Here is a 14,003-nt window from a genome sequence, read left to right as displayed (position 1 = left end):
TCCTGCTGATGTTAAGGTGTATATCAGTATGTAGTATCTCTACTTTAAAGAGTCCTCTCCTGCTGATGTTCAGGTGTATATCAGTATGTAGTATCTCTACTTTAAAGAGTCCTCTCCTGCTGATGCTCAGGTGTATATCAGTATGTAGTGTCTCTTCTTTAAAGAGTCCTCTCCTGCTGATGTTCAGGTGTATATCAGTATGTAGTGTCTCTACTTTAAAGAGTCCTCTCCTGCTGATGTTTCAGGTGTATATCAGTATGTAGTGTCTCTACTTTAAAGATGTCCTCTCTCCTGCTGATGTTCAGGTGTATATAGTATGTAGTGTCTCTACTTTAAAGAGTCCTCTCCTGCTGATGTTCAGGTGTGTATATCAGTATGTAGTGTCTCTACTTTAAAGAGTCCTCTCCTGCTGAATGTTCAGCGGTGTATATCAGTATGTAGTGTCTCTACTTTAAAGAGTCCTCTCTGCTGATGTTCAGGTGTGTATCAGTATGTAGTGTCTCTACTTTAAAGAGTCCTCTCCTGCTGATGTTCAGGTGTATATCAGTATGTAGTGTCTCTACTTTAAAGAGTCCTCTCCTGCTGCATGTTCAGGTGTATATCAGTATGTAGTGTCTCTACTTTAAAGAGTCCTCTCCTGCTGATGTTCAGGTGTATATCAGTATGTAGTGTCTCTACTTTAAAGAGTCCTCTCCTGCTGATGTTCAGGTGATGTTCAGGTGTATATCAGTATGTAGTACTCTACTTTAAAAGAGTCCTCTCCTGCTGATGTTCAGGTGTATATCAGTATGTATTGTCTCTACTTTAAAGAGTCCTCTCCTGCTGATGTTCAGGTGTATATCAGTATGTAGTGTCTCTACTTTAAAGAGTCCTCTCCTGCTGATGTTCAGGTGTATATCAGTATGTAGTGTCTCTACTTAAAGAGTCCTCTCCTGCTGATGTTCAGGTGTATATCAGTATGTAGTGTCTCTACTTAAAGAGTCCTCGTCCTGCTGATGTTCAGGTGTATATCAGTATGTAGTGGTCTCTACTTTAAAGAGTCCTCTCCTGCGTGTTCCGGTGTATTCAGTATGTAGTAGCTCTACTTTAAAAGAGTCCTCTCCTGCTGAGTGTTGCAGTGTGATAATCAGTAATTAGTGTCTCTACTTTAAAGAGTCCTCTCCTGCTGATGTTCAGGTGTATATCAGTTATGTAGTGTCCTCTACTTTAAAGAGTCCTCTTCCTGCTGACTGTTCAGGTGTATATCAGTATGTAGTGTCCTACTTTAAAGAGTCCTCTCCTGCTGATGTTCAGGTGTATAGCAGTATGTAGTGTACTCTACTTTAAAGAGTCCTCTCCTGCTGATGTTCAGGGTGTATATCAGTATGTAGTGTCTCTACTTTAAAGAGTCCTCTCCTGCCTGATGTTCAGGTGTATATCAGTTATGTAGTGTGCTCTACTTTAAAGAGTCCCTCTCCTGCTGATGTTCAGGTGTATATCAGTATGTAGTGTCTCTACTTTAAAGAGTCCTCTCCTGCTGATGTTCAGGTGTAATATCAGTATGTAGTGTCTCTACTTTAAAGAGTCCTCTCCTGCTGATGTTCAGGTGTATATCAGTATGTAGTGTCTCTACTTTAAAGAGTCCTCTCCTGCTGATGTTCAGGTGTATATCAGTATGTAGTGTCTCTACTTTAAAGAGTCCTCTCCTGCTGATGTTCAGGTGTATATCAGTATGTAGTGTCTCTACTTTAAAAGAGTCCTCCTCCTGCTGATGTTCAGGTGGTATATCAGTATGTAGTGTCTCTACTTTAAAGAGTCCTCTCCTGCCTGATGTTCAGGTGTATATCAGTATGTAGTGTCTCTACTTTAAAGAGTCCTCTCCTGCTGATGTTCAGGTGTATATCAGTATGTAGTGTCTCTACTTTAAAGAGTCCTCTCCTGCTGATGTTCAGGTGTATATCAGTATGTAGTGTCTCTACTTTAAAGAGTCCTCTCCTGCTGATGTTCAGGTGTATATCAGTATGTAGTGGTCTCTACTTTAAAGAGTCCTCTCCTGCTGATGTTCAGGTGTATATCAGTATGTAGTGTCCTCTACTTTAAAGAGTCCTCTCCTGCTGATGTTCAGGTGTATATCAGTATGTAGGTGTCTCTACTTTAAAGAGTCCTCTCCTGCTGATGTTCAGGTGTATATCAGTATGTAGTGTCTCTACTTTAAAGAGTCCTCTCCTGCTGATGTTCAGGTGTATATCAGTATGTAGTGTCTCTACTTTAAAGAGTCCTCTCCTGCTGATGTTCAGGTGTATATCAGTATGTAGTGTCTCTACTTTAAAGAGTCCTCTCCTGCTGATGTTCAGGTGTATATCAGTATGTAGTGTCTCTACTTTAAAGAGTCCTCTCCTGCTGATGTTCAGGTGATATATCAGTATGTAGTGTCTCTACTTTAAAGAGTCCTCTCCTGCTGATGTTCAGGTGTATATCAGTATGTAGTGTCTCTACTTTAAAGAGTCATCTCCTGCTGATGTTCAGGTGTATATCAGTATGTAGTGTCTCTACTTTAAAGAGTCCTCTCCAGCTGATGTTCAGGTGTATATCAGTATGTAGTGTCTCTACTTTAAAGAGTCCTCTCCTGCTGATGTTCAGGTAGTATATCAGTATGTAGTGTCTCTACTTTAAAGAGTCCTCTCCTGCTGATGTTCAGGTGTATATCAGTATGTAGTGTCTCTACTTTAAAGAGTCCTCTCCTGCTGATGTTCAGGTGTATATCAGTATGTAGTGTCTCTACTTTAAAGAGTCCTCTCCTGCTGATGTTCAGGTGTATATCAGTATGTAGTGTCTCTACTTTAAAGAGTCCTCTCCTGCTGATGTTCAGGTGTATATCAGTATGTAGAGTCTCTACTTTAAAGAGTCATCTCCTGCTGATGTTCAGGTGTATATCAGTATGTAGTGTCTCTACTTTAAAGAGTCCTCTCCCTGCTGATGTTCAGGTGTATATCAGTATGTAGTGTCTCTACTTTAAAGAGTCCTCTCCTGCTGATGTTCAGGTGTATATCAGTATGTAGTAGTCTCTACGTTAAAGAGTCCTCTCCTGCTGATGTTCAGGTGTATATCAGTATGTAGTGTCTCTACTTTAAAGAGTCCTCTCCTGCTGATGTTCAGGTGTATATCAGTATGTAGTGTCTCTACTTTAAAGAGTCCTCTCCTGCTGATGTTCAGGTGTATATCAGTATGTAGTTGTCTCTACTTTAAAGAGTCCTCTCCTGCTGATGTTCAGGTGTATATCAGTATGTAGTGTCTCTACTTTAAAGAGTCCTCTCCTGCTGATGTTCAGGTGTATATCAGTATGTAGTGTCTCTACTTTAAAGAGTGCCTCTCCTGCTGATGTTCAGGTGTATATCAGTATGTAGAGTCTCTACTTAAAGAGTCCTCTCCTGCTGATGTTCAGGTGTATATCAGTAGGTAGTGTCTCTACTTTAAAGAGTCCTCTCCTGCTGATGTTCAGGTGTATATCAGTATGTAGAGTATCTACTTTAAAGAGTCCTCTCCTGCTGATGATCTAGGTGTATATCAGTATGTAGTGTCTCTACTTTAAAGAGTCCTCTCCTGCTGATGTTCAGGTGTATATCAGTATGTAGTGTCTCTACTTTAAAGAGTCCTCTCCTGCTGATGTTCAGGTGTATATCAGTATGTAGTATCTCTACTTTAAAGAGTCCTCTCCTGCTGATGTTCAGGTGTATATCAGTATGTAGTGTCTCTACTTTAAAGAGTCCTCTCCTGCTGATGTTCAGGTGTATATCAGTATGTAGTGTCTCTACTTTAAAGAGTCCTCTCCTGCTGATGTTCAGGTGTATATCAGTGTGTGGTGTCTCTACTTTAAAGAGTCCTCTCCTGCTGATGTTCAGGTGTATATCAGTATGTAGTGTCTCTACTTTAAAGAGTCCTCTCCTGCTGATGATCAGGTGTATATCAGTATGTAGTGTCTCTACTTTAAACTAAGTTAGCGGTGTGTCGAGTTATGAGGTTTACTTGAGGATGCAGAGCGTTTAGGGCATTTTGTTGGAGACTGCAACACACACACACACACACACACACACACACACACACACACACACACTCGGTCAGTCACGGTCTCGTCTCCTTTAGGAAATGAAGGTTGTCCGTGACGGATTCTCACGGAGAGAAAGTGCCAGTTTATCCCACATTACTCTGCTTTAAAGAGGCCGCCTGCTCCTATACTTTTATATATCACTTATTTATATGTATCTCCGTGTTGTTTTAATTTCACCTCTAGAAATACATTACCGATGCTGTTCATTGAGATGGAGATGATGTATCACAGGTTCATGTGATAAATAAGTGCTATAATGAGTCTGTGTTGCATGAAGTGTGCACACAAAGACAGACATAAGGCTCAGGCGTTAAATGAAAGCATCTAATGAGAAGTATGTATATCCATCGATATGAACACATCATTAAAAGTGTTTCTGCTTCTATTCGTGGCTCGTGTGGAGGTGGGAATCGGGCACTTCATGATGATTTAGATTCATAAAAATAAAACTGAGCCTGCCTGCAGTTAGAAATCTGAATAACGATTACAGCGAGTTTGTCAATCGGCGCAGAAACAGAAAGAAAAGTAAAGAAACTTGGTGAAAATGTTGTAAAATGACCCATTGGAGCAGATGCTAAAAGCAAATTAACCAATTAAGTTTCCCTCCTCGTTAAGACGGGTAGATAGGGGGAATGTGCTGCACAGGTACGTGCACAGGTACGGGCTAATGTGGCCTGTTCTTCGTCTGACTTGCCCCTCTGGAGAGAGCGAGAGTTTTGTTTTGTTTGTTGTTGCCGAATCAGCATGATAAACCCAGTTAGTATCGTAGCGTCTCGCTGCGGGAAACACACCTCGTCAGCGCTGTCGTCTGCCCCCAGTCACGTGACTTTGTTTACAATCCGACAGGAAGCAAAGGAAAGCCCTCCGGCCTCATATGGCTCTGGTGATCACACCAAATGCCTGTCTGGCGTTAGAGCATAGGGGACAAACCAGGGGACTTTACTTCCTCTTGACACCGTCGGTTATTTACAAAGAAACACCTAAATATACTTGTTATTGAGGTTCTGTGTTTCTGTGTCTTCTCATCTGTGAACTCCCTCACCCTCTCTCTCTTCTCTTGATCGCCCTCTCACACTTCACTGTCCCGCTTCATTGTAGGATTTCGCCGTAGTGAAATTTGGCCACTGCATTGAACCCATAGTACCAGGAGCTGGGCAGCTATTGTACAGCTCTGGGAGCAATGGGAGTGGGGGGGTGTCCGGTGCCTTGCTCAAGGGCAAAACGGCAGGGCAGGAGGTGAACTGGGACCTCTCTAAGTAGCAGCCCACACTCCATATTTAGGTCTGGTCGGGGACTTGAACCGGCGACCCTACAGCTCACAGTCAAAGCTTCGGGTCGTGGCTGAACCTGTCTCTGCGGTCCTGCCTTGGGTCTCGTCGTGCTGCTTCCCTGATGGCTTCCACAGGATTGTAGCTGACATCCTCGTGGATTCATCTTCTTATTACAGACGCATGCATTTCCTAACATTCGGTCTATATGCTGTAAAATGTATTATCTCTTGGATTTACACACGGCATCTACTGCACGTCTGTCCGTCCTGGGAGAGGGATCCCTCCTCTGTTGCTCTCCCTGAGGTTTCTCCCATGTTCCCTTTAAACTGTGGGTTTTCTCCGGAAGTGTTTCCTACGATGTGAGGGTGTAAGGACAGAGGGTCTGAGGACAGAGGGTCTAAGGACAGAGGGTCTAAGGACAGAGGGTCTGAGGACAGAGGGTCTAAGGACAGAGGGTCTAAGGACAGAGGGTCTGAGGACAGAGGGTCTAAGGACAGACGGTCTAAGGACAGAGGGTCTAAGGACAGAGGGTCTGAGGACAGAGGGTCTAAGGACAGAGGGTCTAAGGACAGAGGGTGTAGTTTTTCTCATACTGATATTCTGAACAATCTGTGCTGTTTGTATTTGCTGTAAAGTGTCTCTACTGTAGGCTATTTTTATTTTATGTTCAGCACTTCGGCTCCACCAAACATCGTTTAGAAATGTGCTTTATAAATAAAACTTGATTTGATTTGATTTGATTTGATTTGATTTGATTTGATTTGAAAGCCCCTACTGACTGAGCCACTGCCGGACACTTCACTGTCTCGCTTCATTGTAGGATTTCTGCCATGTCTCTACTTCAGTTTGAGCATCTCTGTTATTAAGTTATGGAATACTAAATACATAAGTCAGTAGATTCTTTACCGTCACTGCGCTCAAAAAGAATGATAAGAATACGAATAATACATATTGAACTGGTTTCATTAGTGAGTTTATTTAAGGTAATTAGTTAGAAGCCCTATTTTATCAGTGTGTCTGCACAGCAGGTACAATGCTCAAACTACATTAGAACAGAATTGTCCCCATGTTTTCGTTAATAGTTACTAACATTAGATATTTGGACCGCAAAACAAAAAATGTGCCTGAATAACGAACTGAGCATTTGGACATAAAAGTCAACTGAGTGTCACTTGCAATGACAGTGTTTTTATTTTATGAACCTTTTACATTAAAAACAAGTTAGAATTTTCAAAAGGTCTTGTGTTGTTTTTCCGGGGGGGGGGGGCTTTTTCCAGTTTAGAGCAATAGCCCCTCCAAATGTCTGTGCACGTCCCTGGCTGCATTCATGTTGTGTCAGGACAATAGGAAAAACGAGCTCCAGATGGTTAAAATGCACATGAACGTGTGTGTGATCCATTGGTTTTAGTGCATGTAAATGGTCTGCAGAAGCTAAAATCCCTTCTCTCCCACACACCCCAATTATTGATAATATGTGTCATTATATAATCACTGAACATGCAGTATTGATTTGTACCTGGAAGGATGCCAAAGATATCTGGTATTAATATATGTTTTATTGATAGAGTGAAACAACATGATCCTGAAGAGATGATTGATTGATTTAGAGATACACTTGTTTAAATTACATCTGCCCTCAAGAACAAAGACGTAATCAGATATATACAATAGAATATTTAGATTATTTCATAAATCATGTCTCTTTTTCTGTCTGTGTTTTATATTTTGCTGTAGTCTTTCGTATAGCATTGTACGGCGTGGAACGTTTTTATTGTTAATTTCCGACTTGACTAATTGTAAGCGTATATTTGTTTACGCTTTGGCAGAGTTGCACCATTGAAGCTATGCCAACATACCAGTTTTACTACAGTGTACCTATTAATGTACAAACAAGCTTCACTGGATGATGATGATGAGAAAGCTGGTAATTCTGCAGTTATAAGGATCGTCTTTATTTCCTAAACCCATCGATCAACACGACTGATATCCTCAGAGAGTGCAGACACACGGAATCTGAAAACTTCTCCTGACATAAAATCAATCTGTAGAAGTTTGCAGTCATGAGAGCCGATGTTGTTTGGGTGTTTCTGTGATTCTGGCGACCGCAGAGTGTGTAACAGAAACCAGAGCAGAGTGCTGGTGGAGGGACGGAAATACATCCATGACCTTCATCTGGGAGGAAGAGGAGGAAGAGGAGGAGGAGGAAGTGTTCAGATCTGTAACCTCTGTTCAATTAGTAATACTCTGTTAGAGGGAAACGTCCTGCTTTAACAATCTTACTTAAATTAAAGTACAAGGGATCAAAATGTAGTTTAAAGAGCCTGTGACAGCATCCCAACAACTGTTGTGCAATGAAATATTGGGCTACTAGTAATCTCGAACCGTCAGTTTAAAAAAGAAGGTGCGATACCGTTCCGTTAAATATCAATAATTTCGAACATCGCGGGGAAATTCCTTCGACTCATTTTGAAGTTTTGGGGGAAGCCGGAAGTGACGTCAATGCGGGAATGCTTCACTGTGCGGCGAGAGAGCCAAACACGGACAAAGTGTGTTGTCATGCGTAGAAATGGTGAATTACTGAGTTTAGGCACGTTAATAACGTTTTAATGAAGTTGACTACAGTATATTCATATTTGTCAGTGCTTTCATGTCAATTCGGCGAACATAAACATAAATGATCGTGGTGAAGATGATGATTACATTAGGATTAAAAATCGGTAGTGAGAGCTACTGAATTTCCTCCCGTAGGATGTGATATAAAAACAAAGCGATTATTTTTGTAGTTGTAAACTCAAGTGGATGAAACTACATTTATTAGTGCTTTCATGTCAATTCGGCGAACATATGATACATTAAATGATCGTGAGGATGATGATTAAAAATCGTTTGTTTGAGCCGGTTTGCATTTCCTGATGAGAAAACCACCCGATGCTTTTTGTAGTTGTACACCAACATGGATTAAACGTGTGTTTTTTCACCACAATGTTGGGGAAATTAATGGATAAAATGCACGGATTATTATTATTATTATTCCCACTCCGATCGGGACACTAGGTCCACCGTTTCCCCGCAGCGAGGCTCCCCCCGTTGACAGTTTACGTGGGCTGGGTGCAGTGGCGGACTGGCCATCGGGACGAATCCCGATGGGCCGGTACCGAAGTGGGCCGGTCGGATAAGTCACTAGCACATCCCCCATAGGCGGCGCGTGAGGCTCAGGTTTGGGAAGGCTAAATAACTTGTTTTACCTGACGCTGCCGGCCTCCGGCGTCTATAGAAAAGAGATCAACTCAGTGAAAGCACCGCCTGCTGACCAATCAGAGCTCAGTGTGCGGAGTTTAAATCTCTCAAGTCATATTACAGGATAAAGGAAATACAGTTTAAACTGCCGTATGCAGAGAAGACGCCGACGTGTCGTACTTATCATTCATATTACATCATCAATCAGATCATCGATCATATAATATCATAATATATCATATATTTCCTTATCTGAGTCAGCTGAGCCGTGTCTGGCCGTGCAACACTCACAGTGTCACATACTGTATGCAGAAGTATTATTTTAAGCAACACATTATGTTGACGAAACACTTGAGTCAAATGTAATTAAAGTCAGATCCACTCGTGTCTTAGACGTGAACGCGCTCTCAGCTGGAGAGAGAAACCCTGGCTTGATTTCCCGAGTTGATAACCAGCGTCGTAGGACCGCTTAGCGAGATCTCGTTTGTTAGTTTGTTGTTGTTAGTTTGTTACTCAAACATATCCAGGGTATGTTGAACTGGCTTCGTAGTACAGGGCACAGGTGGCTAGCAGCGCTAATGTCAAAGACACAGACATTGCATTATATTTGTATTTTACCAGGATGCACTGACACAAATATTTACATATTTACATTTACTATCTACAGCACCCGCCGCCCCTGACATCCCCCACTCCCCCCGTTGACAATTTACTAGCGGTACCGAAGTGGGCCGGTCGAGAGTCCCGGGATGATTTTTAGTCCCATTCCACCACTGGCTACATGACCGTATGATCGCCCATATTGACGCACCTCATTCCTAAACTTCTAACAGATACAACATAAAGCGATCCTTCAGCCTCATATGAGCTCTCAGACACGTTCAACATTAAACTGTCATCGCTGTCTGAGCTTGCTGCTGTGTGCGCCATCGTGCGTTTACATGCAGATGCTGGGACCCTGAACGGTGCAGCTGCAGCGCTGTGCCCGCAATAACATCACACATCATTTGGCGGGACTTGAAGAATCCCCGAGAAGATCCAGAAAATGGTCAACATTGAGATGAATGGTTATCAAAGTACAAATATCCAAAATCAGTTCAGTAACGGTTTTCAAGGGGACAATATTTACTCAAATTGATGGGTTTGGATGATGGGGGAAACTCGTGTCACAGGCTCTTTAAGTTCCTGCACGGTCACATGACTTCATGTCACCACTGCTAAGCTAAAGTTGGGTAATGTTGGGCTATAAAGGAACTACAGCACGTTCACATGACTTCACGTCACCACCGCTAAGCTAAAGGAGGCTAATGTTGGGCTATAAAGGAACTACAGCACGGTCACATGACTTCACGTCTCCACCGCTAAGCTAAAGGAGGCTAATGTTGGGCTATAAAGGAACTACAGCACGGTCACATGACTTCACGTCACCACCGCTAAGCTAAAGGAGGCTAATGTTGGGCTATAAAGGAACTACAGCACGGTCACATGACTTCACGTCACCACCGCTAAGCTAAAGGAGGCTAATGTTGGGCTATAAAGGAACTACAGCACGGTCACATGACTTCACGTCACCACCGCTAAGCTAAAGGAGGCTAATGTTGGGCTATAAAGGAACTACAGCACGGTCACATGACTTCACATCACCACTGCTAAGCTAAAGTTGGGTAATGTTGGACTATAAAGGAACTACAGCACGGTCACATGACTTCACGTCACCACCGCTAAGCTAAAGGAGGCTAATGTTGGGCTATAAAGGAACTACAGCACGGTCACATGACTTCACGTCTCCACCGCTAAGCTAAAGGAGGCTAATGTTGGGCTATAAAGGAACTACAGCACGGTCACATGACTTCACGTCACCACCGCTAAGCTAAAGGTGGCTAATGTTGGGCTATAAAGGAACTACAGCACGGTCACATGACTTCACATCACCACCGCTAAGCTAAAGGAGGCTAATTTTGGGCTATAAAGGAACTACAACACGGTCACATGACTTCACGTCTCCATCGCTAAGCTAAAGGTGGCTAATGTTGGGCTATAAAGGAACTACAGCACGGTCACATGACTTCACGTCACCACCGCTAAGCTAAAGGTGGCTAATGTTGGGCTATAAAGGAACTACAGCACGGTCACATGACTTCACGTCACCACCGCTAAGCTAAAGGTGGCTAATGTTGGGCTATAAAGGAACTACAGCACGGTCACATGACTTCACGTCACCACCGCTAAGCTAAAGGTGGCTAATGTTGGGCTATAAAGGAACTACAGCACGGTCACATGACTTCACGTCACCACCGCTAAGCTAAAGGCAGCTAATGTTGGGCTATAAAGGAATTACAGCACGGTCACATGACTTCACGTCACCACCGCTAAGCTAAAGGAGGCTAATGTTGGGCTATAAAGGAACTACAGCACGGTCACATGACTTCACGTCACCACCGCTAAGCTAAAGGCAGCTAATGTTGGGCTATAAAGGAACTACAGCAAAAATATGTCCTAACTTGAGTTGTTGGTACCTTGGTAGCCAAAGGTGTACTTCTTGAGTAAATGTACCTGTTACTCTCCACCTCTGTGTCTAACAGGATATATCAGAGTTGTGGGTGCTGGTTCAGGTGGTCGTTGTAGAAGTGTTTTTTTAGGGTTAGGGTTTTTTCAAGATTTCAAGGCTTTTATTGTCCTGTGTACATAGCAACAGTGTAGATATATCAATGAAAATCTGAGGTCACAGGCTCCTCCAACAGTGCAACACAATACAACGGATAAAATAGTTAAAATAGTGCGAGTAAATACAAGTAAAATAGACTCAAAGTGTACTTTAGTACATTTCTTGAGTACACACTTGTTTGCTCTCCACCTGTGGCTGGCTAACTGGATAAATCAGAGTAGTGCGTGGTGATTCAGGTGTGACTCACCTGCCTGAGGTGGTGGTCGTAGGAGTTGATGTGGTTGTGTAGTAGGGTTATGGTCAAAAGTGTACTTCAGTTTAAATATACCTCAGAGGTGGGAAGTAGTGGAGTACAAATTATTCGTTACTGTACTAAGTACATGTTTCTGGTATCAGTACTTTACTCCACTACTTATTTTTCTGACCACTTTTACTTTGGCTTCTTACATGTTGAACACAAATACCTGTACTTTCTACTTCTTACATGTTGAACACAAATACCTGTACTTTCTACTTCTTACATGTTGAACACAAATACCTGTACTTTCTACTTCTTACATGTTGAACACAAATACCTGTACTTTCTACTTCTCACATGTTGAACTCAAATACATGTACTTTCTACTTCTCACATGTTGAACCCAAATACCTGTACTTTCTACTTCTTACATGTTGAACTCAAATACCTGTACTTTCTACTTCTTACATGTTGAACACAAATACCTGTACTTTCTAACTTTCACATGAGTTGAACCATACCTGTACTTTCTACTTCTTACATGTTGAACACAAATACCTGTACTTTCTACTTCTTACATGTTGAACCAAATACCTGTACTTTCTACTTCTTTACATGTTGAACCACAAATACCTGTACTTTCTACTTCTTACATGTTGAACACAAATACCTGTACTTTCTACTTCTTACATGTTGAACCCAAATACCTGTACTTTCTACTTCTTACATGTTGAACCCAAATACCTGTACTTTCTACTTCTTACATGTTGAACCCAAATACCTGTACTTTCTACTTCTTACATGTTGAAACCCAAATACCTGTACTTTCTACTTCTTACATGTTGAACCCAAATACCTGTACTTCTACTTCTTACATGTTGAACCAAATACCTGTACTTTCTACTTCTCACATGTTGAACACAAATACCTGTACTTTCTACTTCTCACATGTTGAACCCAAATACCTGTACTTTCTACTTCTTACATGTTGAACTCAATTTTAAAATAACACATACCTGTACTTTCTACTTCTTACATGTTGAACCCAAATACCTGTACTTTCTACTTCTTACATGTTGAACACAAATACCTGTACTTTCTACTTCTCACATGTTGAACACAAATACCTGTACTTTCTACTTCTCACATGTTGAACTCAAATACCTGTACTTTCTACTTCTTACACTTTGAACTCAAATACCTGTACTTTCTACTTCTTACATGTTGAACTCAAATACCTGTACTTTCTACTTCTTACACTTTGAACTCAAATACCTGTACTTTCTACTTCTTACATGTTGAACTCAAATACTTGTACTTTCTACTTCTCTCATTTTCCAAACAGCTGGTTCCTTTAGTCTGAATGTGTGTTTGGTGCGTGATCATTATTCTTTAGAGTCATTGCGTGCCTATTGATTTGAACACGATCCGTGTATCCATCATTTCCTGGTCTTCTCTAAAGAAGAGGGACCAATGGAAACGTTGTCATGTTGCCGTTGTTCAGCATGGAAACATTCATTAGCTAACAATGACATTATTGTTCTATTAATATAAAGGGAGGTCAGGTACTCTTTAAAGCAGCTGCTAGTTATGGGTACTTTTTACTGAAGTACATTTCAAAGCCTCTTACTTTGACTTGAGTAAAGAAGTTCAGTCAGTACTTCTACTTTTACCAGAGTATTTTTAAACACGAGTATCTGTACTTCTACTTGAGTAAAGGATGTGTGTACTTCTACTTGAGTAAAGGATGTGTGTACTTCTACTTGAGTAAAGGATGTGTGTACTTCTACTTGAGTAAAGGATGTGTGTACTTCTACTTGAGTGAAGGATGTGTGTACTTCTACTTGAGTAAAGGATGTGTGTACTTCTACTTGAGGAAAGGATGTGTGTACTTCTACTTGAGTAAAGGATGTGTGTACTTCTACTTGAGTAAAGGATGTGTGTACTTCTACTTGAGGAAAGGATGTGTGTACTTACTTGAGGAAAGGATGTGTGTACTTCTACTTGAGTAAGGATGTGTGTACTTCTACTTGAGTAAGGATGTGTGTACTTCTACTTGAGTGAAAGGATGTGTGTACTTCTACTTGAGGAAAGGATGTGTGTACTTCTACTTGAGGAAAGGATGTGTGTACTTCTACTTGAGTAAAGGATGTGTGTACTTCTACTTGAGGAAAGGATGTGTGTACTTCTACTTGAGGAAAGGATGTGTGTACTTCTACTTGAGTAAAGGATGTGTGTACTTCTACTTGAGGAAAGGATGTGTGTACTTCTACTTGAGGAAAGGATGTGTGTACTTCTACTTGAGGAAAGGATGTGTGCACTCTTCCCTCTCTGACTAACAGGATGAAGTGGTTCAGGTGTGACTCACCTGCCTGTGGTGGTGGTCGTAGGAGTTGATGTGGGTTGTCGTACTGCTGGTGTCTCTCATACTGTTTGTCACACAGCTCGCAGTAGAAGCTCGAGTCTCCTTCCTCCTGCACACAGACAGAAACCAGTCACACAGGAAAC

General features: G+C 41.7%; 1 protein-coding gene across 1 annotated transcript in view; it reads right to left on the bottom strand.

The window, feature by feature from the left end:
• The window catches only part of LOC117557070, a 29,287-nt gene extending 15,322 nt beyond the window's left edge, over window positions 1-13,965 (bottom strand). The window contains exon 1 of the mRNA XM_034232752.1: window positions 13,864-13,965. Within this exon, the coding sequence (XP_034088643.1) occupies window positions 13,864-13,923 (60 nt within the window). The 5' untranslated portion in view covers window positions 13,924-13,965. The remainder of the gene's footprint in view (window positions 1-13,863) is intronic.
• Between the last annotated feature and the right edge of the window lie 38 nt (window positions 13,966-14,003).

The sequence above is a fragment of the Gymnodraco acuticeps genome, unplaced genomic scaffold (assembly GCF_902827175.1).
Source record: "Gymnodraco acuticeps unplaced genomic scaffold, fGymAcu1.1, whole genome shotgun sequence".
Lineage (NCBI taxonomy): Eukaryota > Metazoa > Chordata > Actinopteri > Perciformes > Bathydraconidae > Gymnodraco > Gymnodraco acuticeps.
The sequence above is the reverse complement of the archived record's forward strand: the minus strand, read 5'-3'. Positions and strand labels throughout refer to the sequence as shown.